Source organism: Lethenteron reissneri, chromosome 59, assembly GCF_015708825.2.
Source record: "Lethenteron reissneri isolate LAM-NWPU_2019-01 chromosome 59, ASM1570882v1, whole genome shotgun sequence".
NCBI classification, from domain to species: Eukaryota; Metazoa; Chordata; class Hyperoartia; order Petromyzontiformes; family Petromyzontidae; genus Lethenteron; species Lethenteron reissneri.
Window position 1 is genome coordinate 851,959 of NC_083837.1, and position 27,137 is coordinate 879,095.

The 27,137-nt window shown below is 56.2% G+C and overlaps 1 protein-coding gene across 1 annotated transcript; it reads right to left on the bottom strand.

The window, feature by feature from the left end:
• Nucleotides 1-1,113: 1,113 nt before the first annotated feature.
• LOC133357745 (von Willebrand factor-like) lies at nucleotides 1,114-25,528 on the bottom strand. Its single transcript, XM_061575843.1, has 26 exons — nucleotides 25,275-25,528; nucleotides 23,258-23,281; nucleotides 22,492-22,529; nucleotides 20,775-20,847; nucleotides 19,327-19,448; nucleotides 18,589-18,693; nucleotides 17,764-18,058; nucleotides 17,474-17,577; nucleotides 16,152-16,612; nucleotides 15,115-15,259; nucleotides 14,323-14,459; nucleotides 13,369-13,522; nucleotides 12,223-12,454; nucleotides 11,873-11,919; nucleotides 10,663-10,810; nucleotides 9,850-10,009; nucleotides 9,552-9,696; nucleotides 8,337-8,501; nucleotides 7,434-7,607; nucleotides 6,451-6,694; nucleotides 5,812-5,982; nucleotides 5,160-5,285; nucleotides 4,498-4,766; nucleotides 3,302-3,475; nucleotides 2,259-2,363; nucleotides 1,114-1,137 (listed from the first exon to the last, which is right to left on the bottom strand). The coding sequence occupies exons 1-25, from the start codon at nucleotides 25,343-25,345 to the stop codon at nucleotides 2,359-2,361; spliced, it is 3,789 nt and encodes a 1,262-aa protein (XP_061431827.1). The 5' UTR covers nucleotides 25,346-25,528; the 3' UTR covers nucleotides 1,114-1,137; nucleotides 2,259-2,358.
• Nucleotides 25,529-27,137: the final 1,609 nt, after the last annotated feature.

The window sequence follows — 27,137 nt, forward strand, 5'->3', positions numbered from 1 at the left end:
ACTCCTGGTTCCTCCAGTAGATGTAGACGCCCTTGCGGTTGCACTCCTGTCCGTAGGCCGCCACGGCCGTGCACAGACACTCGCAGTCGCCGCCCGTGTCGCACGAGCACGCGTCTTGCACGCAGTTCTCGTAGAACGACTCCCAGCTCACCTGGGGGGCGCGGCGGGGGAGGTGGGCGGGGGGGCGGAAGGTCAAGGAGGGAGACGCGGGGTCACGTGGCGTCGCGGTCGACCCGCGCCGTGCCCACAGACGGATCTGCCGGAGTGACGACCGCGACTACGACCCGAGTCTCGTCGCGGTCGGCGACCCCGGAGAATAGCGTCCGGCACCCAGCACGCACCACGTCAAGCACGGCTCTCGCTACGGCCGCGGCCGCTACTCCTCAACGCGCCATCTTACTGCCCCGGCCTACCAGTGACTCGGAGACAAACCCAGCCTGTGACTGAATCACCGTGTGATCACGCCTACGCCCAAAAGCACATGGAAGCAGAACTCCGCATACATACCACCCCCCCCCGCATATAGCCTTAACAGACTTTTGTGGTAAGTATGTATGTATGTTGAACTTCTTTTGCACCGTACGTAGCCAACCGTGCTAATCGGGGGTTCGGGTGAAGGACAACAAACACTAAACAGAAAAAAGCAGCAAGTGCTTGCACCGCACGTGGGCCTCCCCTGGGCTGACTCCATCTTACATGAGAAGCCGGTTCAAGCGTGCAATCGTCGGGGCACTGCGGCGTGGTAGCTGGCCACCCGCTCCCTCGCGTGCCACAGTGCCGGCCTAGGTTAGGTGCTGCTACTCGCTACTAACGCCACTTGCCCCTATATTTTTATTTTTTATAGATTTAATTTTCTGTACACGGAACGTTGAGGCGGCAGAAAACAACTCGGGGAAGGCGGAGGGAGAGAACCTATCGGCACACTTACGAAGAAAAATCGCGACGATAGAACGTTCGTTATTTTTTGTAATGGGCGGGGATAGTTGCGTGTCTTTGTCACTGTGCGCTCACGTGGTCGTGGCAGGGCTTGAAGGTCTCCGACTGGATGATCCCGCACTTGCGCTGGGCCCACGCCTGCCTCAGCGGGTTGGTGCACGTGTCTCCCAGCACGTACGAGTCCGCGCAGTAGTCGCGTACCTGTGGGGGGGGGGGGGGGGGGGTCAGCGGCAGGGAGAGGGCGGCGGCGAGGGCAGCATCCATCAACGTCAGAGTCGGAATGTTTTAGTTAGTACTGCAGGAGGAATCCGATGAGCTATCAAGCTCTTGTTTTCACAGATGTCCAGTTGGCGCACGGGGTCAGAGCGTTACGACAAACAAATGTCAGATCTGGCGGTCGGCAAGACCGCCGGCGTTTACGCTGCCACCGCGCGCCATCACTTCCTTCCCTCTGCCACGAACCCCACGAAATATTAGTTACGGCGGATGTGAGCAGAATAATTATTCATGACAACTTGTAACGCTGCACCACCACCGCCACGATCTTTGCTCAATTCTCGTACAGAGAGAGAGAGAGAGGAGGGGATGACTCAGAGACGCGAGGAGGAACTATGGACGACCGGCACCAAATTCCCCTCAAGCTCTGCGGTCCTCTGTACATTGAGGTGTTCTCAGCCAATTGGTGAGCGTTTACTTGTGGGAGGAAACCGATTCACCCGTAGAGAAAACCCACGCGTGAGAAGGGGCAACGCTCTATCCCTTACAGAGGGAACAGGTGGAGTCCACATTCTCCTGACGAGCCAGGGCCAGGCGCTCCTCCTCAACGCACACGGGAAGGGAGTTTCACAACATTTGTGCGAGAGATCTGCCAACCCTCAATGCTGCCCCCCCCCACTCCCCAGAGTGCCGGGTTACGGGACCACGGTTGCGTAGACACTGCCGCCGGGCTGCTTTACGGCGGACGGCGCAGATTCCGCACGACGTCGACCCTTGCTGGCAGACCACTGGACATCTGTGAAGCTACTGGACATCTTCGTAGTGTAGGTTATGGGTAATAATAATATTGGTCGCGAAAGCCGACGTGTTATACTGGACATCTGTGAAAAAAGTGCTTCACAGCCCATCAGATTCCTCCAGGATAGATAAAGATTCTGATCCTGGCGATACCTGCCTGTGAAACGCAGGCACCTATATGAACGGCTTGAATGCGAAATGCACTTCTTATTATTATTACTCGGACGACAACGACGATGATGTTAATGCAAGAGACGGCGGCATCCGCATGTGGGTGCGGGCGGGCGGGTGGACGTTTGTGTTGTCACCTTCCAGCTGTTCCCGAACGTGGATTCTCCCTGCACGACGAATCCCTGTGGCGTGCGGAAGTCGTTTATCTGGTCGCCATCAAAGTTTCCGCACAGACCTTCAGCCTGTATGGGGTGGGGGAGGCGGGGGGGGGGGGACGACAATCAGAGCGAGCGACCGGCCGATCGATCGGAGTCAGCGGGCGGGGCGCGGGGCTCCGCGTTTCGCGTACAACGGTGTGCCGTCTACAACCCGCGGAGGAGGTCAAACAAACGATCCCGCGGCCAGCCGCCGCTCTTCCGATTGGCATTCGTGCAAGGGCATCGCCGCTGACTTCGGATCACGGGGCCGTGACCCCAATTCCACGACGCGATATTTAGCGACATGGCTGCGGGATGATCACGCGTCTCTCTCTCTATCCATTCGAACGAATCACGTGACTTTTAATAACCAGCGCTTAATTTCGACCGGGAACAAGCGCAAAAAAACGCTGCTCCGCGAACAAATTTGGCGCGCAACGTCCATCTCCCCGTGTTTCGTGCTCGTAAAATCGTAGAAGCTGCTACGGTAATATCGGATTACTACGGAGAGGCCTAGCTCGTTCTCTCGCGAGCGTGCATTATGCCATGGTGGCTAGGAGATGTTAACTACCTCGCCTGGTATGCAGGAGGCCGTGGGTTCGATCCCAACCCTGGCACCTGCTGTATATTTGGAGTCTGCGTGTCTCTCGCTGTGTGTTCACGTGGCTTTTTCTCCGGATCCTCCGTTTTTTTTTTAATCCGCATTTAGAAATTGTGCCTTTTAGAGTATTTGGCTGTTATAAATGTCCACGTGGTAAGCCACTTCGTTGAATATTTGTGGCCAGGTTGCTTCTGAAAGAGCGCTATAACATAGCCCACTGGGCCTTACCTGGTAAAATAAACAATGTTTTTTATAAAAATATAAAAAAACCCGACCCCGAGCCAGCCGCCAGAGCGGCGTTCCACAAAAACATCGAGCGAGCAGCGAATCCCGAGCCCTAGGGGTCTCCATGCCGTGTCCCATCTCAGCTGCCGTTGCTCACCATGCCCCTCCACTGGGGCTCCACGCGCAGCCTCAGGCTGGTGCCCTTGTCCCACGACAGCACGACGCCCAGTGGCGTGTCCACGAACACCCAGAGTCCCGCGTAGCGGACGCCAAAGGGGGAGCCGCGCTCCATCATGATTGGTTGCCCGCGCACCATGCGCAGGGACCAGTCCTGCACGCGCGGACACACGCACGGAGGTTTCAACACCCCCCTCGCCCTCGATTGGTCGGCTGGCAAGCCGGCCTGGCGAGTTCCGTCAAGGCAGGGGTGGCGTCACGTAGGGGTGGCATCGCGTAGGGGTGGCATCACGTAGGGGTGGCATTATGTACGTTAAAGGGCCCAAGACTGGAGGGGATTTTCACAATTCTGGCAGCCGCCTGATGACGCCGGTTGCAACCATCGGCGAAACGTCCGCACCCGCCTGTTTGAAACGCTCGCGTGTGGATCGCTCAGCACCACCACCACCGCCGCCGCCACTCCCCCGTGGTGCTTCTGAAGCAGTCACAAATTGGCACTTCTGTTCACGGCTGTCAGGGCAAGTACTGTTCGCCAGCACCTGTAAAGGCCGGCGCCGCGTTCGACGGGCGTGGCGTGGCCAACACCGCTACCGGACGCCTTTGTCTCCCTAACACTGATGTTCGCACCCTGCGTAATCATCATCGGGTACTCATTTTAGGCCGAGTCGACCTACATTTACCTCCAGCCCGTCGCCGTCTTTGCTTTGACTAAGCGACCTGGCTGGTGACGCTCGCCAGGCACATGCCTTCATCCGGCATCGGCTCGGCAAAGGAGCGCCGCGAGGTCACCGCTCTTGCTGCCCGGCACCGCCGGCCTGCGCGATACAATCGGCGGCACCGGCGGCACCGGCAGCGACGTGGCCAGCGGTAGAAATGGGGCCGGAGTGACCCGGAAATGCGTGGTGGCGGCGATCGTGGTGGTGGGAGTGAACGTTCGAACGCGACTGCGTCGTTCCAGAAGGAAAGCGTAGTCGTGGCGGGCGGTGTGTGTGTGTGTGTTTACAGGGTGGCCCAAAAGTCAGATCACGTAGGGTTGCTGTTGTACAGGGTGGCCCAAAAGTCAGGACACATTGGGTTGCTGTTGTGCAGGGTGGCCCAAAAGTCAGGACACATAGGGTTCTTGTTATTAGTCTCTCCCGACCCCCTCCATCGAATGCCCAGCCCCGGTCCCCGCACCTTGCCGCGCGAGTCGGTGGCACGGAAGGTGATGGCCTTGGTGCAGGTGGTTCCCATCGAGCCGCAGGGCACGTTCTCGATGGTGACGCTCCACGCGGGCGCGGCGCCGGTGGCCGCGGCGCCGACGCCGCGCGCCAGCACGTACTCGCACGAGCCCTGGAAGCGGTAGAGGCGCCCAGTCGAAGGTGGTGACGTGCGAGGCGCCGTACGCGCTGCACACCGCCGCGCACTCCTTCGACTCGCACTGCCACTGCTGGGAGAGGCACATGCTGTGGGGGGGGCGGGGAAAGGGAGAGGAGAGGTTTGTTTTGTTAAAGTTCCGAGTGGAGTTGCCGCTGCCATAGAGGACGAAGCCTCGAGCTCCCGCAAGGCGCCGGACCACGGGAGGGAGACGGCAATACCACACGGACTCCGTCCCTCCCGCTCTCCCTTACCCCCCTCCCTCCCTCACCTCCCTCCCTCTCTGCGTGGCCAACAGCAGCAGCGGCGGCGGCAGACGTCAAACAACGGCTTTGTGCGTTTTCGCGTCGTTGTCCGTCCCCCCCCGTACCTCCAATTAGCATGGTCGGCTACGTACGGTGCGAAATAAAAGTTCAGCGTGCGTGCGTCGCGAGTGCCGCCACTCTGGCGACAGAGCGGACCGGGGGTACCGTGCCGCTCACCAGGTGTTGCAGTCGATGGACATGGTCTCGCCCTCATTGTAGCTCTTCCCGCCGTGGTAGCAGGGGCAGTGCTCCGGGAGGACGCACAGCCGGTTGTAGGTGTCCCACACCGTGCCGTTCGCACACCTGCATCAGGACACGGACACGGGGGGGGGGGGGGGGGAAGAGCGGCACAGCAAGCTTCGCGTCATCTCCGGGATAAATGAAGATTATGATCATGACAACAACAAGAACGTCGATCATTTCACGAATGGAACATTAAAGACAGAAGGCGCAGGAGTGCCATTGTGGCCACGAAACCCAAACAGTGGACAGGGTACCCCGATTACACAGAGTGCCCTTTAAACATTCTGGCCGCCCCCCGAAGGCGAGAAGCCTCCTAACGAGTCGCGCCCAGCGCGGCGCTGCCGACGACGGCGGCGACGGCGACGTCACCAAGACCGCCCCCCTCCCCGTTAACTCCCCCCTATTTTGGTGATATCTGATTTCCCGTGAGATCTGATTTCCCGAGCAATCCAAGCGATGGCCGGTCGAGCGAGCGAGTTAGCGAGCGACCGCGTGAGCAATCGGCACCGCAGCCCGGCGACAGTCCGCGGTGAGCGAGCGACGCGACACGTGTGTGTGTGTGCGATCGTGCGTGCGTCGCGCTCACTGGCAGCCAGAGTAGCATCGCTCGACGGGGTAGACTTTGCGTGGCAGGTGCATGTTGTCGCACGTCACCACGTTGGGGTCCAGGCAGGACACGAACTCCTGGTTGGGGCCGCACGTCATGTTGGCGCTGCAGTCGTTCTCCGTGCACACCCATTGGCCCAGGTGGCACTCGCTGTGGCGGGCATGCGGCGAGAGGGAGGCAGAGGGAGGAAGAGGGAGGGAGGGTCATTGCTCTGCGTGTCATGCGTTTGTAGGCGAGTGCGCGGGTGAGCGAGCGAGTGAGTGAATGGGTGAGCGAGCGAGCGAGCGAGCGAGTGGGTGAGCGGACAATTAAGCGGGTGATCAGTGAGTGGGTGAATGGGTGAACTGGTAAGTGAGCCTGCGAGTGTGTGAGCGGGCGATTAGGCGAAAGAATGAACATGCAAGTGAGCGAGTGTGCAAGTGAATGAGTGGGTGAACAGCCGAGCAAAATGGATGAGCGTGTGAGTGAGCATCCAAGTCAAAAGGGGAGCGAGCAGACAGACGACCGAGTGGGTGAACGAGCGAGCGGCTGGGCAGGCGAGGAAGTAGGAAAACAAGCGTGCGAGTGGTCATGCAAGTGGATGAGTGGGCGAGCGTGCGAGCAGGCGGGTGTTCGCACCAAACGTTGCAGTCCTGGAAGCGCGCGTCTCCGGCGGGGAAGACCTCTCCGCGCCACACGCACGGGCACTCCTCGGGTGGCACGCAGAAGCCGCTGTAGTCCTGCACGAGCCCCGCGGGGCAGGTGCAGCCCTCCACGCACTGCTCCGTGCAGTTCGCGAGCGACGGGTCGGCCAGCGAGCCACATGACGCCTGGCACGCCGGCGCGCACTCCGAGAACACCTTGTCCGCCGGGCACGTCACCGCTGCGCGGGCGGCGGACAGGGTTAGGGGGTCAGGGGCGGAGAGTTTGGGTTAGGGTTCAGGATTAGGTTAGAGCGGTTGGGTAAAGGGTTAGGGAGTTACGGTAGGGGGTTAGGATAAGGGTAAGGGTTCGGGTAGAGGGGTAGGGTAGAGGGTTCGGGTTATCGTAGGAGGTTAGGGTAGAAGGGTTAAGATAGACAGAGTTCGAGGTGCACCATGAGGACACCTTGACCAGTGGGCATGAGACCACTGCACCGGAGCGGGGTCAGGGTTCGGGTTTGGCTTGGGAGGAACCTCAAGGGTACAAGCCCTGCAATGGCTTCCTTATTACGAGCTCGGTGTCAGATTACGTCACGAGGTTCCGGGGAGAACTCGGTTAAACGTCGAGCTCTAGAGATGCGCCTTTTAGGCGGGTTTTGAACGAAGAAAACGATTGATCGTTACGGACGTGAACAGGGGACGGCGTTCCAAATGACGTGGGGGGCCGTGATGGAGAAACGGCGACAGGCAATGACGATCCTTGCCCTGGGAGTTTCGAGGAGGTTCTGCGATGCACTGCGAGGATTTCTACGATAAATTGAAGCGTTTGAGGCGCCGACAGAGAACTTAGGTACGGTGGGTTGCTGCATTTTAGGGCGCGGTAGCGGAGGCAAGCGATCTTGAAGGTAGTCCAGGTCGAAATGGGCAGCCAAAGAGACTGCTTAGCCACCGTGCGGCCGGGGGGGGGGGGGGGGCCCTCACCGCACTCAGGGATGGAGCTCCTCCAGCTGTCGAGCAGGACGCCGGCCTTGGCGCAGAGGAAGGAGTAGGTGGAGAAGGCGTCGCACATCCGCTGGACGGGCTTCATGAGGTCGGAGCAGACTTCGACGAGGCACGACTCGTAGTGCGCCGCGTAGCTCACCGCTTCGTGACACTCTGCGCACAGGCGGAGGAGAGGGGGGGGAGGAGGAGAGGGGAATGGGAGGGGGCGTGAGTGAGTGATTAGGCGCGGCGAGGAGTGGGGCAGAGAGAGTGGGGGAGCAGCAGAGAAGGGAGATGGGCAGGAGACGTGGAGAAGAGGGGAGGAGAGGGGAAGAGGAGGAGAGGGGAGTAGGAGAGAGAAGGGGAAGAAAGGGGAGGAGGCGAGAGGGGACGTCCCGAGACAAGGCGAGGAGAGGGGAGAGGAGGGGAGGAGGAGGAAGGCAAAGAGGGAGAGAGTGGAGAGGAGCAAAGGCCACGTGGGAAGAGGCAGGGAGGAGAGCAAAGTGGAGAAATCATGCAACCCATTGGCAGTCATGTGACCTTTGACTGTGATCCGATTGGAAGTCGTCATCCCAATAACGCTCTCGGAAAAGCAGCGATCAGACAGCGTATATATATATATTTCGCTGTTCTACAAGATGTGTGCAGCCACGAACATTCCGTCGTAACAACAAAAACCACGGTCCGCTTGGTGACGACTCCCGGCCACGATCGCCCTGAAGTTTGTTCGAGCAGCATCACCACCACCCCTGGGCTTGCCCACCCCACCGGCCAGCGTGCCGCTTGTACTTCCGCTGTCGGGTGGACACTTCCTCACCCTTCCCACGGTCCCGAGGTCGCACGCACGCACGCACGCACGCACCGGGGACCCTGCGGCTTCCCGGATCGCCGGCCACCACTTACTAGTGAACGGCGCCAGCAGAATCTTGCCGCACTGGGAGTGCGCGTAGGCGCGGCTCTGGGAGTTGAGGTCGCACGGGTGGCTGTACGGCTCGATGCCGACGTTGGCGCACGACGCCAGCGCCTTCCAGCGGTTGCCGAAGTTCACCGAGTTGCTCTCGATGTCGCCTGCGCGCGCGGAGGGAGAGACGCGACGCCGTGAGCGGGCGAGTGTGTGCGCCGCCGACAAGCTCGGAGAGCACGCGTGTAACCTTTGAGACTTTTTTTGGTTTTGTACGGCTGCTGATGCAGAGCAACGAGAACGACAATTTCACATTGAGGTGGTTAAGCCCAGATAACCGCGTCAGCAGGAGCAGCGGAGTAGCGTATCGTCGTCGCTGCGATGTCTCCTTCGAATTTGTGGATCGGGACATTGGATCGTTTACACCAGGGGTGGGGAACGTCCGGCCTGCGGGCCTTATCATTTGGTGTGGCCCTACCAAGACAACTTGCAGGCGGGACTCGAAATTCAATAAATCTCGGAGCAAACCTGGAAAAGCAGTTGCGAGTAGCAGCAACATCATCAATACCAGCTAACATCACACGCCTCGCCAAAGAGAAGCAGTTCCAGCCATCGCATTAGGGGTGAGTTAATTAAATGTTTGACCAAATATAACAGGCTAATTGATAATTTAGTATGGCCCACGAATGATGTTATAAGTATCCAAATGGCCCTTGGCAGAGAAAAGGTTCCCCACCCCTCGTTTACACGTTGCACGGCCTCTGTTCTGAATAATCACAGGGTGTCCGCATCCCTGCTACCATGGTTGGTGCAGTGGATGTGGCTAGGAGATGTTAACTACCTCGCCTGGTCTACAGGAGATCGTGGGTTCGATCCCGACCCTGACGACGCCTGCTGTGCATTTGGAGTTTGCGTCTCTCTCTCTCCCCGTGGTCGCGTGGATTTCTCTCCAGGTCCTCCGGTTTTTCCCTCCACATTTAGTATCAATGTCACGCGTTTAGAGTGTTTGGCTGCTATAAATCTCCACGCGATGATACAGCCACTTCGTCCGGCTATCATTTGTGATGGCCAGGCGGAGCCAGACAGCTCAGCGGGCACCTTACCTGGTCAAATAAAAAATAGTTTCTTGTTTCGTTTTGGTTTGAGCGATCCCCGTTTTGTCTACGCCCACCCCCCCCCCCCCCCACACACACACACACGCAGTCGATCTCGGACACCTTCGGGGGTGAGGAAGTCGTCCATCTGCACGCGGTTGAACGTTCCGCACAGGCCGAGGACGCGTCCCATCATGACGCTGGGCGCGGTGATGTAGAGGGTGGAGCGGCCGTCCCACAGCACGAACACGCCGTTGTCGAGGGTCACCTGGGATATACGCCGCGCGCAGAGGGGGGTGGGGGAGAGATGTACGTATGTACGTCGGACTTCTTTCGCGCCGTACGTTAGCAACAGCGCTTATCGGGTGAGCGGGGCGAGTGGGTGAGCGGGGCGAGTGGGCGGGCGAGCGAGCGGGCACACCTTCTGGAACTGTTGCGTGACCGACTCCACGTAGATGGAGCCGCTGCGGAAGGGCAGATAGTTGGGGTAGTCGGTGGCCGTGATGATGAGGTCCTGAGCGAGCGTCACCGTCTTGTCTCCCGCCGTCACGTGCACCGCATTCAGCCGCTTGGCTCCCGAGCTGGGGCGGCAACGGGTTAGAGTCTCGGTCATCATCGCCGCCACCGCCACCACCACTGCGATCGTCGTCATTATTATCGCAGCGCTTGCTTTGCCCAGGAGAGTCCTTGCCGAGTCTCGAGATGCTATCTATAGGGGACCTTCTTTGCTGGTATCAAAGTGTGAAAAATAAGAAGAGGTTTTTACTCCTTTCTGGCTATAAAACAGGAGTTGTGCTAAGGCGTCCAAACGCCCAGTAAGATGCCTTTTGCAAGGGAATCGAGCCGGCATCAGCTGCACGTACTTGTGGCAAAAACATGCAAACGAACATGCTCCGATAATAATAATAATATAGATGCGTTTTCTTTGAAACTGATTGATGGACACTGCCCATGGTGGACACTGCCCGTGGTTGACACTGGTCATGATGAACACTGGTCATGGTTGACAAACCCACGGTGGACACTCGTAGCATTTTCCACCCCTAGTGGTCCCGACCAGTAGAAGTACGCACGCACGCACACACAAACACACACACACACACGCACACACACACACACGCACACACGCACACACACACGCACACAAACACACACGCACACAAACACACAAACACACACGCACACGCACGCACATTGAACTTCTTCCGCACCGTACGCAGGCCCCCGTGCTCACCTGCACTGGTAGTACTCCACGTCGATGTTGAAGGCCAGGTCGTCGGGCGCCAGGTTCCTCACGGCCGTGTACGTGCAGTCGCCAAAGAAGTCGTACGTGCGCCCGTCGAACGTCAGGTAGTGGCCTCCGCCGGTCACCGAGCAGACAGCTGCGCGGGCGGAGGAGGCGGCGGAGGAGGTGGTGGAGGTGGTGGTGGAGGAGGTGGTGGAGGAGGTGGTGGAGGTGGTGGTGGAGGAGGCGGCGGAGGAGGTGGTGGAGGTGGTGGTGGAGGAGGCGGCGGAGGAGGTGGTGGAGGTGGTGGTGGAGGAGGCGGCGGAGGAGGTGGTGGAGGTGGTAATGGAGGAGGTGGTGGAGGAGGCGGCGGCGGAGGAGGTGGTGGAGGAGGTGGTGGAGGAGGTGGAGGTGGGAGGAGGTGGGAGGAGGTGGGGGTGGGAGGAAGTGGGAGGTGAGGGTGTGAGGAGGTGGAGGCGGCGGAGGAGGTGGTGGAGGAGGTGATGGAGGAGGTGGTGGAGGAGGTGATGGAGGAGGTGGCGGAGGAGGTGGTGGAGGAGGTGGCGGAGGTGGCGGAGATGGGAGGAGGTGCAAGAGGTGGTAGGAAGTGGGAGGAGGTGGAGGTGGGAGGAGGTGGAAGGAGGAGGTGGGAGGAGGAAGTGGAGGAGGTAGGAGGTGGAGGAGATGGAGGTGGGAGGAGGTGGGGGTGGAAGGAGGAGGTGGGAGGAGGTGGAGGTGGCAAGAGGAGATGGAGGAGCTGCTTAGCTTGTGCGAGATCCGACAACATCGGGGAACACTCCATGGGAGTTTCTAATTGACGCTGACGAAGTCGCGAGTTAAATCCCCCCCCCCCCCCCCCCCGGTGCCTGGCGCGCTCCTACGAATTACGATGAACACTCATAGTAGTAGTAGTCATCATAGTAGTAGTCGTAGTAGTAGTCATCGAAGTAGCACTCGAAATAGTCATAGTAGTAGTCGTAGTAGTCGTAGGCTTTCGCGACCAATGTTATTCGTAATATCTGGGTTAGATCGCGTAAATACAAATGTGTCCGTTATCACACTGGTAGCTGATTGGCACGTTTTGTTCACGTGACAAACCTTCACTCATTGGCTGCGTCGGGTGGTGGCGGGTGAACGACACATTTACATTAACGCTCTCTAAAATACTTGATTACGGACGATGTGAGCACGACTTTCAGATTAATCACTCTCCACTCACCGTCGCAGATGTTTTGGGTGCAGTGCCAAATTCCGTACATGCACACGCTGCGGGGACACACACACACGAACACACACACACACAGGCACACACACACACATACGAACGCACACGAACGCACACACACACGAACGCACACGAACACAAGTTAGTGCATATTTCTCTGGCTCCAACTTCGCACATTAGTTTGCCGTTGTTCTTGTCTTACATAGATCAATGGCTGTAGGTCACACGTGCACATAGCCTGGCGCAAGCGCCGTGTTGACAACGCCTAATGGCGCTTGTTGTTGTTGATGGTTTACGCTCCGTGACGAGATCAGCAAGGTGGAGTGGGGGGGGGGGGAACTCACCACTCGTTGCAGTCCTGTGTGACCCGTGAGCCGGGCTGGTACTCGGTGCGCATGAGCAGGCAGGGGCAGGACTCGCGCACCACGCAGGCGCCGTCGTACAGGAAGGTGCCGTTGGGGCAGTGGCAGCCGTCCACGCAGTGGTCGTCCTCGCAGTCGTACACCGTGTCGAAGCAGGTCCGCGGGCACGCCGAGCCGCACATGTCGTACACCATGTCGGCCGGGCACACCATGGCTGGACGTGGGTGGAGGGGGGGGCGAGGGTGGGAGAGGTTCGCGCATGAGGACACGGGCGGTGGCGGCAGGCTCGTGGTCTCGCCTGGCCGGACCTCCGTGATAAAAAAGAAAAAGCTTGGTAGCTCATCAGATTCCTCCAGTGTAAATAGATATTCTGATGATTCTCACGGCCTGGCGGTTGGGTGGTTTGTTGGTGGGGGGGGGGGGGGGGGGTTCACGATGGCTGTGCCAGCACCGCTAGGAGCCTGGGTTGAAGCCCTGAGACTGGCCGTCTCTCTCTCTCTCTCAGGAAGTTCATAGAGGCCATGTTGGAGGCTTGTGAGCAATCATGGACGAGACCGTGAGATATAATCTCTTGGACTCGGTTGTGTTCCACCTCTGTCCATGGGGGGGTTCACGATGCCTGTGTGGGCCACCACTGCTGAGACGCTGGGTTTAAAACTCTGAAAACCGGGCGTCTCTCAAGTCTTTGTTTGCCGGGGCTCACGGTGACCCCGTCGTAGCAGCGGGGCGCGACGAATATGACCGAGGCTCCTCGTTTCAAAACTCCGGTTCTCGGAAGAGGCTCACAAATGACCGCGTCCGAGACGCTGAAACCGTAACCGCTGAGCACCCGGGTCCAGATCACAAGTACGGCGAGGAGCGCAGAGCGGGGCAGCTTAAGGGACAGTGTACGGGACAGCGAGCGGGACAGCGAGTGGGTAAGCGTGCGGGACAGCGAGTGGGACAGCGAGCGGGACACCATATGGGACACTGTATGGGACACCGCACGGGACAGCGTGTGGGACAGCGTACTGGACAGCGTGTGGCACAGCGTGCGGGTCACCGTACGGGACAGCGAGCGGGAAAGGCGAGGACGGTGCGGGGAAGGTAGGGGGGGGGGTAATCCGAGAGGCGCCGATCGGCACTCACGGCATCGATCGGTCGCCCTCCAGTCGATGTAGACGCCGAAGCGCGTGCACTCCTGGAAGTAGGCGGCCATGGAGGCGCAGGCGCACGGCTGGTTGCCGGAGCACGCGCACACGTCGTCCAGACACGCGTCGTAGTACGGGATCGAGTCCACCACCTGGGCCGCGCACGTGGACACACGCACGGATGAACACGCTTGGGAATGGATCGGTTTTTTTACTTTCTTTTACTTAACTGGGACCAGCGTCATAGCCTCGAACGAGCTTTAGCTTAGAGCCAACATGAGACTGGGGCCAGTGGCATAATACCAAGAGGAACGCAAGACGCTGACGAGAATCGGACGGGGACCAGTGTTAGCCTGTAAGCGGCGTGAAGACTGAGACCAACGTAAAACTTGGACCGCAGTCCGACTGGGACTGCCATAATAATGCAACGACCGGGACTAGTGCTGGACTGGGATCAGTTTTACACAGGAACCAGCTTTAGCCTAGAACCAGCATAAGAGTTGGGGATCAATGTTCAGCCGTGGCTGCGTGGATTTTTTACTCCGGGTCCTCCCCCTACGCATTTCGAATCAACGTCGCGTGTTTAGAGTATTTGGCTGCTGAAAAATGTCCACGTGATAATGACGATGAGCCACTGAAAAAGAAGCCAATAGCTCAGTGGAGCTTTGCCTGCTAAAATAAAAAATAGTTTAATTTGTATATTATTTTCGTGATTCACTTGCCTTTCCTGTACTTTGCACTCTTATCGTGCTTGTGTCCCTGTTCATTGTCGTGACGTTCTGAACACGTGCCCTTGACTGGACATGTGTGAAAAAATAAAGCTTCGTAGCTCATCGGATTCCTCTGGCAGTCTGAATAAATATTCCGATTCTGTTCTGCTCGGGCTCTTACTGGACCGGACCGGGGCAGTGGGGGGCAGCATGGGGGCAGGGTAGGCCCCGCGCCGTCTCACCTCCTGGCAGGGCGTGTTGAGTAGGTAGAGGCAGTGATTGACAGCGCTCCTCGCCAACTCGGCCGATTGGACGCTCAGTCCCGCGTTGCAGGAGCTGAAGCCGCAGTAGTTGGTCTCACGCCCGGCCATGCACACCTCTGCACGCGCGCACGAGCAGACGACACGGAGATGACACGGAGACGACACGGAGATGACACGGAGACACCAGAGGTCCCTCCCGTCAAGGCCAGAGCGGCGCGCGTGCGGACGACGATGACAACGACGATGATGACGCGGAAGAGGTGGGTGGGGAGGAGGAGCGCGAGATCTGAGCAGACGTCAAGCGGTGGTACAGGACGGTCGCAAGACGCGGTGACGGGCAGGCTGACATGGGGAGACATCGCAAGGAGTTACCGGTAAATGAGACGGAGTTATCGGTGAATGAAATGGAGTTATCGGTGAATTAAACTGAGTTGTCGGTGAATGAAACTGAGTTATCCGTAAAGGAAACTGAGTTATCAGTGAATGAAACAGAGTTATGGGTGAATGAAACGGAGTTATCCGTAAAGGAAACTGAGTTACAGGTGAAGTAAACAGAGTTATCAGTGAATGAAACTGAGTTACCGGTGAATGAAACTGAGTTACCGGGGAATGAAACGGAGTTATCGGTGAATGAAACTGAGTTATCAGTGAATGAAACGTAGTGAAGGAAACGACCTAAGAAGAAAGCGACGAGGGGAAAAGGAGGAACCGAGTGGGTAGGGAGGGTGGGGGGCCACCGTGCGGAGCAAGGGGGGGGAGGGCAGGCCTCACCGCCCACGAAGGGCTCGATCCACGCGTTGGCGAAGGTGATGACGGATTGCAGCGTGAGGCCATGGCGCGTCGAGAAGTCGTCGGCCTGGTCGCGGTCGAACTTGCCGCAGAGGCCGCACGTCTTGCCGTACATTTCCTCGCCGACCTGCGCTCACGGACCCAGCGCAGCGGCAGCGGCGGCGGCAAGGCGGAACTTTTGAGATCGTCCGCCCTCTGTGTACGCGTGTGCGTCGACCTTCTTTCGCCACCGAACGTAGCCGACCGTGCCCGTCGGAAGTGAAGGAGCGGGGGACGACACCGCCGATTCCATCTCCCGGAGCGGCAGTTGTGACAATGGGCGGGTGGGGGGGGGCAGTGGGGGTGTAGGGGGGGCGGGGTGGGGGACTACAACCCAGTTTCTCAGTTTTTTTTACCCGCGGTAATAACCACACAGAGCTGCCCGCGTGGCCGACGATGAGAACAATGAGGAACGGCGATGACGATGGCAACGACGATGGCAACGACGACGATAAAATTGATGACATGACGATGACGGACTGTGACGAGTTTCGGCCTAGGACCAGCGTTAGCCTGGAAGCAGCGTGAAGACTGAGACCAACGTGAAACTTGGATTGCCATAATAATGGAACGGCTGTGAGACCGGGACTAGTGGTGGACATGGGATTATTTTTATACAGGAACCAGCTTTAGCCTGGAACCAACATAAGAGTGGGGACCCACGTTAATCCGTGTTCGCGTGGATTTTTTCTCTCCGGGTCCTCCGGTTTTTCCCTCCACATTTAGAATCAACGTCGCGCGTTTCGAGTATTTGGCTCCTGTTATAAATTTCCACGCGATAAGTCACTTCGTTGAGCTTTCATTTGTGGCTGGGTCGCTTCTGAAAAAAAGAAGCCAATAGCTCGGTCGGCTTCATGGCCAACGATGAGAACAATGACGACGACGGTGATGACGATGATATTGATGATATTGATGATAACCACGACAATGGCCACGATACAACGACGATCACGACGACGACGACGACGATGGGCGGCTACCTTGAGGTAGATCGCCTCCGAGCCGTCCCACTTGAGGTCGAAGCCCAGGGAGGAGCGCACCATGATGTAGCTGCTGGACTGCTGGAACACGAACCCGTAGATGGTGGAGGGCAGCGCCACCACCTCGCCGTTGGACATCACCGAGGGGACGCCGTTGGGCTGGCGCCGGAGCTCGAAGCTCAGCAGCCCCACGTGGATGGAGAGGGCGCGGTCGCACGGCGCCCCGCCGGCCGGGCAGTCGCGATCGTTGTGGACGACGATCTGGAAGGTGTTGTCGGTGCAGTCGCCCGCCAGCAGGAACGAGCAGCGCCCGTCGAAGCGGAAGATGCGACCGTCGAACGTGCGGTAGTGGTGCTGGCCCCAGCTGGTGCAGTAGCCCGTCATGTAGGGTGGCACCGAGGCGCTCTCGAACACGCCCGACCAGAAGCCGGTGCCCGATGGGACGATGGCGCTCGCCGACACTGTTTTTCACGCGGGATGCACGCGAGCAAGCGGAGCGCGCGCGTGTGAGCAGGCGAGCGAGCACACGCGTGTGAACACGTGAGTTTTCGTTTCACTATCCTGCTTGCCATCGACGGCGGTTCGAAGGCCGTCCGAGGCACCGTGGATCGGCTTGGCCAGCGCTCTCCGCCCAGGTGAGAGTTAGGGAACTTTTGATTGGTTGATCCGTTGGTTTAACGGTAGGGTTAGGGACTCAGTGGGAGAGCTAGCACCAGGAGCTTGTTGGTTATCGGTAGGGTTAGAGTCAGTGGTAAGGCGAGTACTAGTAGCTAGTGGCTAATATGATTATTAGTAGGGTTATAATCAGTGTTACGGATAGTACTAGTGGCTAAGTTGGTTATCGATGGGGTTAACACCTGTTTTTACATCTTAAGACCTGTTTTACTTTAACACCTGTTTTAACATATTAACACCACTTGTTTTATTTCAAGAAAGTGTAAAACCTATTTTTATATTTTGACACTGGCAAGGTCCCGTATTGGGATCTATAATATCCACGCACGCGCCCACCGCGGTATTAACCGGTGCGGCCGCCGATCCGGCACCGCGAGCCCCTGCCGCCGCGGCGAGCGGAGATCGCGATAAAAGTACCGATTCATCGAGGGATAATCGCCGTGTCTCATTCATTGGCAAGCGAACCGATGGGATCGAGTCATCCCATTGGTTGGCGTGACGTGGCGTCGTGTGAAACGCCGCCCCCCCTTCTTTCGCGATTGGCTAATACCCGCCACGATCGGCGACTCGCTTGCGCGGTCCGTCATGGTCGCGTCACGGCGCCAGCAGCGGCAAGAGAGAGACAGAAAGAGGCAGCGGTTACTCACGGACGCAGTCAGGGATGCCGCCGGGTGGGTACCACTGCCCGCTGACGCAGCTGTAGACGGGAGCCACGTAGTAACCCTCGGCGAAGCTGTAGCTGGCGTCACAGCTGCGGAGCGTAGGGGGAGGGGGGGCGCAGGAGAGGACATTGCTAGGAGGCTCGATCGGGACGCGGGAGCAGTGGAGAGGGAGGAATCGCGCGACTCACGTCACCGCTCGAGCCCATCGGCCGACAATGTCGCCGGCGCTCTACGAGATTTCTAGGAGGCTCTACGGGGAATGTGGGTGTGCTCACGTCGGGAAGCACTGCTGGAGCCCGTCGGCCGACACGTTGCACGCCATCTGGCCGTTGAGCGGCGCCAGCGGTTGCTCGCACGAGTCGGTCGTGTTGAGGCAGTCGGGGAACGCGGAGGCGTCGCCGGGCAGCTGGGGGGTCCACGCGCCCGTGGCGTGGTCGCACACGTAGACGCGCGAAGACGCCAGGCGGGTGCCGCCGTCGCACGCCAGCGTGCAGATCAGGAAGTCGCCGCCGTCGTCCAGGCAGCTGCTGCGCCCGCCCAGGGGCGAGGACGGCGCCTGGCAGAGCGCGGCTGACGGTGGGAAGAGAAAGGATGGGAGAGGAGAGAGCGGGTCAAGCTACGCGCTTCCAAGTCGTCGTAGCCGTCGTACCACCGGCGAACGTGCCGATGCCGCCGCCCACGCCATTGGCACATTAGCGCGCGCTTGTGGCTGCGCGAGTTCATACGTCGGGCCGTTGGCTAACTTGGTGGCGTGCGCGCATCGGTCCGCACGGCCGAGGAGCGTCAGCTCGTTCGCGCATACGTCAGTGACGCGAGATTGAAACCTCGTCTCGCGTGTAGCGGTGCACCGGTGCACTCGTTACGGAGCTGCTGCTCGTGCCGACGCAATGACTGCTGAAATTGTACGCTCCCGGAAGGCCGCGGAGGCCGATGGGTTGCGTTAAAAAAAAATTAAGCGTACTTTTTTTATGGTTTGTTAAGTTTTGGTTTAACGTGCAGAGACGGACACGAGCCAGGCACGACGGTCCGCTCATCTCCGACGTCATCCGGCGGGGGGGGGGGGGGGGCGAGGTCTCGCGTCACCACCGCGCCGCGCTCACCTTTCTCGCACTGCGACCCCTCGAAGCCACGGGCGCACCGACACGTGTCGGGCCACACGCACGTGCCCCCATTCTGGCAGCCGTCCAACGAGCCGAAGCACAACGCTGCCGAGGGGAAGGGGCGGCGGGGTGGGGAGCAGGAGGCGGTGGGGGGGGCACAGAGAGGGTTGGCACCGTGGTTAGAACCCGCGGAAGGCACCTCGCCAGGATCGTCTATAGATGGGGGGGGGGGGATGCGGGGCCCGGGGCAAGCCACACCGCGTGGGCACTCGCTGCTTTAGAAGGTCGCGCTCGCCACACACGAACCACGACACCTTGGCTGATCTCGTCAAGGAGCGTAAACCATCATCATCATCATCGCGCGCCAACTCCGGTCATCGTCCCAGCGGCAGCGGCTTCTGCCTGGCCGTCGAACAATGACGGGCCGCCGGCATCGCCGCGTTTTCAGACGCGCTGCTTCTGCTGGAACGCTCTTCCGCCCACCACCGATTAGCGCGGTTGGCTACGTACGGTGCGATAGAAGTTCAAAATACACACATACTGCCCATAGACTAACACTACCCGTTGACTCAACACTGCCCTCTGAAAGCGCGCGACGCATCCTTAGTTCGATGGCCGGGGCCAAAAGCCGCCACTGCTGCTGCTGCGAGGATGACCAGAGTTTGAGCGATGATGATGGTTTATGCTCCTTGACGTGAGCGTGCGTGAGTGCGTGCGTGCGAGAGTGCATGCGCTTACGCAGGCACGACGGGAAGGTGTCGGATGGGTACCAGACGCCCTCCGCGGTGCGGCACGTGTAGCGCGTGGCGGCCGCGTTGGGGTCCAGCACGAAGCCGGTCCGGCATGCCGGGGAGCACACTCTACAAGGGGCAGCGGGGGGGGGGGGGGGGGAGAGGGGGGGTGTAGAGCCCACGAGCACCATCAGCATTGCAACCGCCAGTAGCGCCAGGGGCACCAGATTCAGGTGCAGCAGCAGCAGCAGCAGTGGTTGTCTTCGTGACAATCGAACTCAAGCTCGATTGTCAGGGATGGGACTGTTGATCTGTCCCTCTCTCCAGCCACCCAGCCGTGTGTGTGTGTGTGATGCTGTGTGTGTGTGATGCTGTGTGTGTGTGAAGCTGTCTGTGTGTGTGTGTGTGTAGCTGTGTGTGTATGTTTGGCCTCTGTGGAGGAGACTCGTGAAGGACGCTACTGGGCAGTTGGAGGCAGTCGCCCTCCAACAACAACGGAGGGCGGAGGAGTGACGCTCACAACAACGAGCGGAGCGCCGGGTGGCTAAAGTACAGCAAGTTGGTACAGTAGGGGGCACAGGTGGTGCATCAGCCAGTCGTCTCGGTCATGTCAGTCAGTCAACCCGTGGCACCTGGGTCTGCCCCGTGACCTCCTGCCAGCTGGCATTCAACACTTCACGTGGCCTCAAGGTGCACATGGCCTGGCACAAGCGTCGTGGTGACGTCACCGCCACTTAGTGGCGAATGGCGGTTGTTGTTGTTGTTGTGTATGTGTGTAATGCCGTGGGGAGCGGTAGTGTAGCGGTCAGCGCTACGCTGCGCTACGAACCCGGTGACCCGAGTTCGATTCCAGCTCACGGCCAACACCGGTGATGATTATCTGAACAGGTCCTGGGCCACCCCTAGGTCAACTGAGCCTCAAATTAATACCCGATGCGGTGTTGTAAACATCGCCACCGGGGATACAAAAGTGGCTGGGCGTGGTGCTGGCCACCCACCCCCTCGTGTACTGTTCTGGCCTTCATAGGTGCTCGCTAACAGCACTTACCCTTACAGTCTGTTAAGGCTATACGGGGGATCTTTGTGTGATGCTGTGTGTGAGATGCCGTGTGTGTGATGGATATTTTCTTCTTGGTTTAGTGGTAATGAATTCAAAGTGGAGGGCTTACCAGCCCCTCGCACCCGTCCAGAGACCCATTTGTCCGCTGTGGTGGCTACAAACGCCATGAGGGGGAATGGCCAATCTAAATTGGTCCTCCCCCCATGGCACTGCTGCTCACCACAGCGTTCCCGTCCGGCACCGACGAGGAGGTAGGGGGTTGTTTTGCCGGCCTCAAGGTGCACATGGCCTGGCACAAGCGCCGCGGTGACGTCACCGCCACTTAGTGGCGAATGGCGGTTGTTGTTGTTGTTGTTGTGCGTGATGGCGTTAGCTGTCAGCTGGAGGTCACTCACTTCTCATCGACAGTGATGCGACACTGGACGCTGCCGTTGGAGGGAGGAGCCAGGTTGGGACATGATACGTCGGCTGAAAAGACAGACGGGAGAAGACCACGATGAGAAGGCCGTCTCTGGTGTAGGCCAATTAGTTTCAAAGACAATGCATACATTTTTATTTGGGTCTTTCGGTAAAGTCCTCCTGATGATAATTGCTTGTGATCTTGATTTGAAGCTTTCGTGACTGCAGGAACCCAAACTCTTTGGTTCTTTCGGTAAAGTCACGTGGGTAGAAAAATAATAGATCGCGACGTTTCGATCGCAACACAAGCAATCGTCATCAGGTGGGACAGCCACAACAGTTTTTCTTGCTGTGGCTGTCCCACCTGATGACGATTGCTTGTGTTGCGATCAAAACGTCGTGATCTATTATTCTTCTACCCACGTGACTTTACCGAAAGAACCAAAGACGATTGCTTGTGTTGCGATCGAAACGTCGTAGTTTTTTGTAAATTTTTTTATTATATTTTTTTGTTCTACTTGACTTTACCGAAAGACGCAAAGAATATGAATTCCTGCAGTCACGAAAGCTTTAAGTCAAGATTTAATGCAGACATCATCAGAGCATGTCTGTTTGCATGTTCACCACAAGTACTGTGTGGTTAATGCAGACTTGATGCCTCGCAAAAGAGTTCTATTTGGTGTTCGAACATCTTAACACAACTCCTGTTTTATTGCCAGAAAGAGTGAAACAGCTATTCTTGTTTTTTCATCAAGAGCAATTTTTTTCGAATTGGGTAAAAAAAAAAACTCTAATATCCAAGACGGTGTCCTTAACGAAGAACGTCGATAAGCGGTCCTTAAAGAGTTCAACACGAGGTCGGCTGTCGCCACCAATATAATCCGTAATAAGTTGTTTGTTGTTTGTTGGGTTAGATCGCGTAAATATCAATGCGTCGTTAAACCCACCACCACCCGACACGGCCGAATCGTAAGGTTTGTCACGTAAACAGAACGTGCCCAATTCGTTTCTGGTTCAGCACTACACCGGTTGTGTTGGAGAGTAAACCCACAACGACATGTACAATTATAGTGTAGTGTATAGTGTAGTGTATAGTGTAGTGTATAGTGTAGTATACTAGTTCAGCACTAACCGGTTGTGTGTTGCAGAGAAAACCCACAACAACATTTACTATTATAGTGTAGTGTATAGTGTAGTGTATAGTGTAGTATACTAGTTCAGCACTAACTGGTTGTGTGTTGGAGAGTAAACCCACAACAACATTTACTATTATAGTGTCGTGTATAGTGTAGTGTATAGTGTAGTATAGTAGTTCAGCACTAACCGGTTGTGTGTTAGAGAGTAAACCCACTACAACATTTACAATTACAGTGTAGTGTATAGTGTAGTATATAGTGTAGTATACTAGTTCAGCACTAACCGGTTGTGTGTTGCAGAGAAAACCCACAACAACATTTACTATTATAGTGTAGTGTATAGTGTAGTGTATAGTGTAGTATACTAGTTCAGCACTACACCGGTTGTGTGTTGGAGAGTAAACCCACAACGATATTTACAATTCGAGTAGCCGTGAAGTTTCGTGGGTAATTAGCCGCGCGCGGTTTTGGAGCCACGGGATGCCGACCTCCCTGGCTTCGGGGATCGGAGTGAATGAACGGCAAGACCGGAGTGAAACGCAAGAGTTGAGCAGTGAATTAAATTCAGAGTACTCACCACTCTGTAGGGTTGTTGTGGTTATCGTTGTGATGGATCTGCAAGTCACAGAAAATAGCAAACGATGGCAAATTAATATCTGTGGGTATTTTTTTTCCCAGTATCAATGTGATGAAAAAAATGTGTGGCGGACACAGACTTGATGCCTTACAACAGTTATGTATTTGGTATTTCAATATCTTAACACTTCTTCTTGGTTCTTTCGGTAAAGTCACGTAGAAGGGAAGTAATAAAATAATAAATAATAAAACATAATAAAATAGTTCTCACGACGTTTCGGCCACAACGCAAGCAGCCGTCCTCAGGTGAAGAACAGGGCTGTCGGAAAGACAGCGTCTGAATGAACACAGACCTGTTCTTCACCTGAGGACGGCTGCTTGTGTTGTGGCCGAAACGTCGTGAGAATTATTTTATTATGTTTTATTAGTATTATTTTATTACTTCCCTTCTACGTGACTTTACCGAAAGAACCAAGAAGATGAATCCCTGCAGTCACGAAAGCTTTAAATCGAAATTTTAACACTTATTTTATTGCCATGAAGGGAAAAGCCTATTCTTATTTTGTTCAGCAAATTAGTACACCGCTACGTATCATCATCACCCATGGTCAATCCACTGCTGGATGAAGGCTTCCCCAAGCCGCCACCATCTCTCGTCCAGCAGTGCACAGAGAATGGATTATAATGCTGCGTTAATTGCAGCATGGGGCCTTCACTGTGAGTGTTGTGCTGTGAAGGCCACGGTGAATTGTGGCACACGTCCTTACCCAGTGCTTGAAGAAAATGGAATGCTGTAGGGGAGACACGCACACACATGCACACAATGTCAGTGACTGTCATTGCGTATGGAAATCTGTGGACAAAAGTCTATGGCTTGATTCTTAGACACTGCTCGGCTGATTGTCGAACAAGTTAGGATGAGGTGTGATTTTTTTTTTCTATAATAGAGGTTTTTTGGGTTAGGTCGCTTAAATATATAAATGTGTCGTTAAACCCGCCGCCACCACCCGACACAGCCAACTAGTAAGGGTTGTCACGTAAACAGAACGTGACAATTCGTCACTAGTACAGCACTAACCGGTGTGTTGAAAAGTAAAGCCACAACATTTATAATCTGAGTACGACGTTTCACCAGTAATTACAACCAGCTTCATCAGGCGACAGCCAGATTTGTGAAACCTCGCGCAGAATATTTATCGCGGAAAAAAAACTCTGCGGAAGAACTAGGGAGAAAATCCAGAGGAATCTCCCCGGGGCGTTCCTTGCAGCCAGAGACCAGGTAGGGAGTGGGCGAGCGTTCGCTTTGTCCATCACATTAAGACTCCCGGGTAAACATAGCGAATTTTTTAATTGTAAACTACTGAAAATAAATTAAAGATTGTCCAGTTACGGTTTGCAGTCACGAAAGCTTCAAATCTAGAATTAATAACGACGTCGCCCTTGAGTTACCCGGGAAAGCCTCGTTGAGTCTCGAGACACGGTTTTCAGGACGGGGTGCTGCTACGTTGGGATCCTTCCCCAAGTTCCATTTAAAGCAAAGCAGAGAAGCCGGAGAAACCCCACGGCGCTGTAACACTCCAGCTAGGGGCAAGTGCTGTTAGCGAGTAGCACCGACGAAGGTCGGCATGGCACACGAGGGGGTGGGTGGCCAGCACCACGGCCGGACCGCCTTTGTCTCCCTAGTGATGATGTTTACACACCGCCCCAGGTACTCATTTGAGGCTGAGTCGAGCTACGGGAGGCCCAAGACCGGTTCAGATTATCCGCAATACAGATTTTTTTGTTTGGGTGAGATCGCGTAAACATTTAAAAGTGTCGTTAAACTCGCCACCACCCAACAAAGACAATTCATAAGGCTTGTCACGTAAACAGAACATGCCAATTCGTAACTAGTACAGCACACCGGTGTGTTGGAGAGCTGTACTCGTAACGAATTGCCACGTTCTGTTTACGTGGCAAACTTTACTCATTGGCTGTGTCGGGCGGTGGCGGGTTTAACGACACTTTTATATTTTTACGTAATCTAACCCCCACAAAAAAACCTGTATCATGGATGATATTGGTCGCGAAAGCCTACTGCGTATTAAACGGTTCAGGTAATATTCACTGTGTTTTGCTGAAAGTGGGAATCGAACTCGGGTCCTAGTCGGCACTGACAACCTCTGCGCCACCGCTCGGCACTGCTGGCCACACCTGGCAGTGGCCGCACCTGCAACACCTAGTGGTCAAGCCAACCAGGTACGGCTGCTGAGCTTTCGCGATCCCACGACACGGGACGCATTCGAGGCGATACGATCATGGGAACCCTGTCAAATGTCAAGTTTGGCTCAGCTATCGAAGCAAGGACGGTCACCGCCATCGCACGCTTTCCAATGCACTTCTGCGTCTAGATTGACAAACTCATTTATTTAGAACTGCTTTTTGTGTTTAGCGTCGTTGTCCTTCCGCCGCACCTCCGACTAGCACGGTTGGCTACGCACGGTGCGAAAGAAGTCCAACATACGTACAAGTCGAAGTCTGTCTCGAAAACTCACCTCTGTAAAGTGCCCGTTTACCCTGCGCAGGTTCTGTTTATTTCCTGGCTTTCCATACACGGCGGTGGCGCAACGGTGGGATCTACAGATTAAATGCGCCACCTTACAAACGAAAATGAATATTATTATTAAACTGGCGGGGGGGGAACATTCTCCCTCCTTTCCGATCCAACCTTCGGCTCTCTTGAGTTATATTCCCTTGGCCAGTGCGTGTGTGTGTGTGTGCGAGCGAGGCCCCTTCCCGTCTCACCTGCCCGAAGCTCTCAGCACGAGCAGCTCCAGCACCAGCCAGGCAACGGTCGCGCCACCGCGGGGCGCCATCGCCTCTTGTCTCGTCGCCTCCTCTCACCCTCTGGCTCGATCGACCTCACCACGTCTTCCAAGAAGGTCACCCGCGCCGGACGACGCTGCCCTCGTAGCGTACGCCTGCTCGCCTTCGCTCGCTCGCTCTCTGTCTCGCTCACTTACTCTCACGATTCACCCGACGTGGCAGGCAAGGAGATCCTTCTCTGCCTCGCTGACTTGGGTGCTCATCGCATCGAGGTTTTATACCGGCGCTGGGCGAGGTGGGCTGGCGGGACGATCGGGGGTTGGGCTTGGACCTCGAAGAGCCCTCCCACGCCAACCACCTCGTCTCGAACGTCGATACGGCCACGGCAGAGGGGGGGGTCTCCACATCCCGGGCCTGCACGCAACGCCCCTCACACGCGGCACATCCTGAAATTGATTTTCGTCAAAAAAAACTTTTTTTTTTCCATCTTCCCCAATTAACGTTGTCCGTTAAAGGGCCCTCTCGGTTATTCTGAGGGCGCAGAGAGACCTCCAGAGCTCTTCGCAAGTGAGTGAGTGCCCTTTCCAGAGTGGATTTGCAAAAGTGCACTTTTTTTGTGTGCGAGGTTAATTGAGGTTGATGATTGGGACACCAGAGGAAGACAAGATGCTCCGGGCCGTGTTTTTACAGAGTTGGCTCATCCCCGTTACAAACACGGTTGCCTAGCCTGGAGTGTGGAATCACTCACCACAGTTTGCTTTGTCAGTTTTTCTGCCAAACAGCCGATATATCCGCTCAGATGCATCATCATCATCGTCATCATCATCAGCAGCAGCAGCCAGGGTCAACCCACTGCTGGATGAAGGGCTCCCAGAAGCCGCCGCCGCCGCCATAATTCACGACCCAGCGGTGCAATAGTCCAGCCAGTGCCTGCTGCACGCACGAGCTGACCACCACGCTCCATCTCCTGTGGCAGACCTCCCCCAGCAAGCGTTCCATCCCATCGGCAGCCGCTCCCTAATCAATCTGGACATACGCAAGAATAGAGAACCGATTTTTTATTTGTTTACAGTTGTTGTCCTTACCCCCCCTGGAACCTCCGATTCGCACCGTTGCCTACGTACGTTGCGAAAGAAGTTCAACATACGTGCGTAGAAAAGGTGGCCACAGAATTAACTTACTAATAATAATAATTCACAATGTTCATACACTTCACAACATTTTACTCTCGGCAAAAACCCCACTTCACTATATTCTGGACGATGAGATATTATTTTTTTTTGGTGGGCTGTTAAGTTGTTCTCGAATGTACATTGTAGGGTATCGGGTTGGAAGCTCATGTCCCCCAATTGAGCCGTGCCAAAATAAAAAAAATCGCAATAATTTTCGAGTCGACTCACTATTATCCCCCACTGACAAAGAAATCATTTTAATGGTAGGTTTATTTGAACAGTGAGAGACAGAATAACAACAAAATCCAGAAAAACGCATGTCAAAAATGTTATAAATTGATTTGCATTTTAATGAGAGAAATAAGTATTTGAGGCCCTCTCAATGAGAAAGATTTCTGGCTCCCAGGTGTCTTTTATACAGGTAACGAGGTGAGATTAGGAGCGCACTCTTAAAGGGAGTGCTCCTAATCTCAGCTTGTTACCTGTATAAAAGACACCTGATCACAGAAGCAATCAATCAATCAGATTCCAAACTCTTCACCATGGCCAAGACCAAAGAGCTCTCCAAGGATGTCAGGGACACATTGTAGACCTACACCAGGCTGGAATGGGCTACAAGACCATCGCCAAGCAGCTTGGTGAGAAGGTGACAACAGTTGGTGCGATTATT

Excerpts from the sequence above, each read along its gene's own strand:
- LOC133357745 (XM_061575843.1), bottom strand. The coding sequence starts at position 25,345 with ATGGCGCCCCGCGGTGGCGCGACCGTTGCCTGGCTGGTGCTGGAGCTG. Across the intron at positions 10,010-10,662 it reads GTGGAGTACTACCAGTGCAG|CTCGGGAGCCAAGCGGCTGA; the intron begins GTGAGCACGGGG and ends TTGCCGCCCCAG. Across the intron at positions 4,767-5,159 it reads TCCATCGACTGCAACACCTG|CATGTGCCTCTCCCAGCAGT; the intron begins GTGAGCGGCACG and ends CCCCCCCCACAG.